The 4,609-nt window shown below is 40.1% G+C and overlaps 1 protein-coding gene across 1 annotated transcript; it reads left to right on the forward strand.

Moving 5' to 3' along the window:
• Nucleotides 1-431: 431 nt before the first annotated feature.
• Nucleotides 432-3,513, forward strand: LOC134679630 (DNA-directed RNA polymerase I subunit RPA12). Its single transcript, XM_063538580.1, has 4 exons — nucleotides 432-545; nucleotides 657-786; nucleotides 1,268-1,478; nucleotides 3,435-3,513. Exons 2-4 carry the CDS (start codon nucleotides 660-662, stop codon nucleotides 3,457-3,459), a joined length of 363 nt encoding a protein of 120 aa, XP_063394650.1. The 5' UTR covers nucleotides 432-545; nucleotides 657-659; the 3' UTR covers nucleotides 3,460-3,513.
• Nucleotides 3,514-4,609: the final 1,096 nt, after the last annotated feature.

Genomic DNA, 4,609 nt, shown 5'->3' on the forward strand with positions numbered 1-4,609 from the left:
TCAGGACGGACCACTGGCCCTTAGAGGATATAACCAACGGAGACGCCATGTCTAAAATTTTCGGTACAAAATAGTATGCCGTTTTTTGCGGGGGAGGGGCACATCAAATGTATAGGTACGTCATGTCAGATAAACATCAGTCCATACATATGGTTGACATGCGGTTGACCATTGGCCGCCTATTTTCGACAATTTCGACAGAGGGGAACGCCTGTTAATGGCGGCTCCATTGTTAATTACTCCGAGCACTGGCCAGAGCAAGACTAGAGCCTCACGAATTTCTTGCGGTCGGTCGGTAGAATTCAACATTTTAATATTGATTTTCACTACGTTTTCAAAATTCGCCATGACCATAATTATGAACGATCACCTGCTAGATTCATCATTAATTGTCAATGTCACGCACATGTCACGTCTGACATGATCAATAAAATAATAACATCATAACCTATAAATTCATTAGGTTGTAGCTAAATTAAATAAGTGAAAGAATAATTGTACATTTTCAATTTGTTTATTTTGAATTAATACCCGCTGAATTTGAGGTTAGTTTATTTTTAAGGTGTTTTATAGCTAAACAATTATGTACATTCTAGAGAAGAAAGTTTTGTTTAAAGTAATAGAGAAGAGTTAAAATCTAATGTTTTGTACATCAGGCTATGGCGAGTCGAGTTCCATTCCAGAGCACAACGGGTTTTTGCGCCAGATGCGGCTCCATTCTTCCACTATTGCAGGAATTTGGTTCTGTAAAATGCTATGCTTGCAAATCGGTGTATGGCGCTGAGAGTAAGTAAAGTAACATAGCTTACCAAGTATAATCGGTGTTAATATGACTGTAATTTCTTGTTTTGAGTTTTCATTCTTATAGACAAACATTCAGCACAGATATTGCATTTAAAAATTAGCTTATGCAGCTGAATTTCTCCAAAATGATGGATTGCTTTTATGGAAACCAAAATATTGTCCAAGTTTTTTGCTCATTTTCTTACATTCTCCAAGTCCAAGTAATACTTTAAGTTATGAATTTAAAAAATAGTCATTTTAATCTTGAGTTGTAACAATTTTCAGGGTACTTATATGAGGATGTTGAATATCAATCCGGTCTTTGTTTTTATGTTATGTACTCGTCATCCTTTTGCCAATAAGTGGCACACAGACAGGAATAAAATATGCAAGAACTGTAGAAAAAAAAAAAAGAAATTTACTGTCTGAAATAAAGGATGATTACATCACATATTACATTACTCGTCGTCCTGTCTCTTTTCAGACTTCAACAACATAAAATTTAAATACACAATTCACTTTAATGCAGTGTCAACATTGCCCAATGAAAATATTTTGAACATGGACAACCCCGAGGGTCCAGTTGTCGAGAGAAAATGTCCCAAGTGCGGCAATGACAGAATGTCATATGCTACTCTACAGTTGCGGTCTGCGGATGAAGGACAGACTGTGTTTTACACCTGTACAAGTTGCAAGTAAGTTTTACTTTATTTTCATTTATTAATTTTTCTTCTTAGGCTAGGTCATTTATAACATGAATATAAAAGTAAAATACAAAAACACATAAAAAACAACAAAAAATAAGTATAAACACATTATAAAAAACCTAACCTAGGGTGCCGCCAGCAGCGGGGCAGGGCCCAAGCTGCCGGTGGTCAGGGCCGCAGAGAGAGGAACCGGCGGACTATCCGCGCCGTGTCCAAGATCACCGCCTACTTTATTATTATTATTATATGTGAATGCACAGGCAGCTTAAAGCTGATACATGCACATCAATGTCCACTTGTGTTTTGTAGTCTACGAAAGTGTATTACGACACATCTTTTTTAAAGACTGCAACAACAAGTTTACTTAACAAGGAAAAAAGTACATATGTCGGCGGCAGATCGTAAAACCGGGCATATCGAGATATTCCTAGGCATACCATGAAACGCCGCCATTTTATGATCTGACTAAGATTTGCCCAGGCATATCACGATCTGCCTTATAAAAGAGGCGGCAGATCGATCAGAGCATTGGCATTCGTTGATATTCCTAGCTTCATACCGGGCGCATCGTAAAATAACCTCGTGAGGATTACACGATATGGCTGGTGTTCGCTAGGCATATCATGAAATGCCGGCGTTTCATGATCTGCCTAGGAATATCACCCTGTGAGGTTTGCACGATATGGCTGGTGTTCGCTAGGCATATCATGAGATGCCGGCGTTTCATGATCTGCCTAGGAATATCACACCCTACTTATTTGATATGCCTAAACGTAGCCAGGCAAATCGTCAAACGTTGAGGTTTGAACGATATGGCTGGTAGTCGTTAGTCAGATCATGAAATGGCGGCGTTTCATGATATGCCTAGGAATATCTCGATATGCCCGATTTTACGATCTGCCGCCGACACATATATGAAGAGAGTTGGTTGGTTAGGGCTAGGGCTGCAGTAGGGCTGCCCCGTTGTCAGAGCCTAGGATTATTTTGTGGATTTAAATCTGTGCCGGGTTCCCCGGATGCACATGCTTGTGGATCTGATTATCAAAATTGTATGATCAAAATCAACACACACAACACACCTTAAAAAAGTGGGAGGGTGTGCACCTCATCACTACACTAACATAGGATGAGGGGAGGGGGGGCAAAGAGCTCTTCACTACAGTCACCGAATAAATAATAGTACTAAGTACAGAAGACTCACTCTCTAACAAAACGCGTCTATTACGATCAGGACAGATATGGCCGCTAGGTGGCGACAGCGCCACGCGCGGCTTATGGCTAGCCACTAAAATTGGTGTCGAACAGATGTACTTGTTTGCAAAGCGACGAAATGGCGGAGTGAGCCACGCCTGCTACCGTTTCTCAGAACTGGTGTGTAAAGTTTAGTAATTTTAAATTTGTTTTTTTAGGGTTCCGTACCCAAAGGGTAAAACGGGACCCCATTACTAAGACTTCACTGTCCGTCCGTCCGTCCGTCTGTCACCAGGCTGTATCTCACGAACCGTGATAGCTAGACAGTTGAAATTTTCACAGATGATGTATTTCTGTTGCCGCTATAACAACAAATACTAAAAACAGAATAAAATAAAGATTTAAATGGGGCTCCCATACAACAAACGTGATTTTTGACCAAAGTTAAGCAACGTCGGGAGGGGTCAGTACTTGGATGGGTGACCGTTTTCTTTTTGCTTTTTTTTGTTTTTTTTTTGCATTATGGTACGGAACCCTTCGTGCGCGAGTCCGACTCGCACTTGCCCGGTTTTTTTTTTTAGTTTTAGGCCTAGGCAGTCTGCATCTTTAAGCCCTAACTCAGTTTATGTAATGGTATATAAAGTGATGCAATGTAAATATTTTGAAGATTGTAAACATTTTATTGTTATCCAGAGGTAGTTACTTATAGAAGCTGTTTAAGTAGTTACTTACAAAATATCTTTTTTTTTTCAGATACAAGGAAACTGAAAATTCGTAAAGGACGCTTCAGATTGCAATGGGTTATGTAATTATAAGACATTTCAAAACATTATAGGATATTTTATATGATTTATATTTTATAAATATTGCCTCATTTACATTACTAGCTTTACATCCTAATCAGGCTCTCCTCTCACTCTACCAGCAGTCCATACCAACTACTGCTGACAAATACATCAGGGCAGTGAATGAGTGAGTGAATGAGTGAGCGTGTGGTTGAGTGAGTGAGTGTGACGAATGTAATATGGCCCTACCCTGATTTTACCCTAAGCTAGTGCAGTATCCTTAAATAAATATTCCCTCAGCCAATACAAATGAAAAATCCAGAATTTGTCACTGAAATTTGAACCTTTAGTGCTGGGAATAGAGTTGATTTTGGGTTTGTTTGAAAAACGAACGAAACAAAAAAAATGACGCTTGTTCCAATTGAATATGATTTAAATTTTATCGAACTGAATAAGTACTATAGGTAGGACCTTGGACCTTAGAGGCTTGCATTTATTTGCTTTTGATATAATAATCAAATATGATTTAAATTAGGTGTGACGTCTCGCCTTGTGGTTAGAGCTAAACCTAATACGCTCCTCGCGTCGCTTCTAATGTCTGACCGGCTAGCATGATTTGCGTTCTCGCGCGCGACTCCATATAGCGCGACTTCAATAAAATTGAGTAGGTACCTACTGAATGCGGATGCGGATGCGGGAGAACGCAAGTCATGCTAGCCGGTCTAGCGGCTAGTTTGGTTCCCTACGACGACAGTAGGTTATTTCGACTATAATGAAAATCAAACGTATGTACGGATTTTATTTGTTACTTTTGACTGCGTATGCGTATTTTCAAACGTATGCATTTTTAAGCAATCATCATCATCTCAGCCTATATACGTCCCACTGCTGGGCACAGGCCTCCTCTCGAGCGCGAGAGGGCTTGGGCTATAGTCCCCACGCTAGCCCAATGCGGATTGGGGACTTCACATACACCTTTGAATTTCTTCGCAGATGTATGCAGGTTTCCTCACGATGTTTTCCTTCACCGAAAAGCGACTGGTAAATATCAAATGATATTTCGTACATAAGTTCCGAAAAACTCATTGGTACGAGCCGGGGTTTGAACCCGCGACCTCCGGATTGCAAGTCGCACGCTCTTAC

This window comes from Cydia fagiglandana, chromosome 2 (genome assembly GCF_963556715.1).
Source record: "Cydia fagiglandana chromosome 2, ilCydFagi1.1, whole genome shotgun sequence".
Lineage (NCBI taxonomy): Eukaryota > Metazoa > Arthropoda > Insecta > Lepidoptera > Tortricidae > Cydia > Cydia fagiglandana.

Bases quoted from the DNA above. Each gene is read 5' to 3' on its own strand.
- LOC134679630 (XM_063538580.1), top strand. From the start codon at position 660: ATGGCGAGTCGAGTTCCATTCCAGAGCACAACGGGTTTTTGCGCCAGA. The intron at 787-1,267 runs GTAAGTAAAGTA...GTCTCTTTTCAG, and splicing joins ATCGGTGTATGGCGCTGAGA to ACTTCAACAACATAAAATTT. The intron at 1,479-3,434 runs GTAAGTTTTACT...TTTTTTTTTCAG, and splicing joins TACACCTGTACAAGTTGCAA to ATACAAGGAAACTGAAAATT.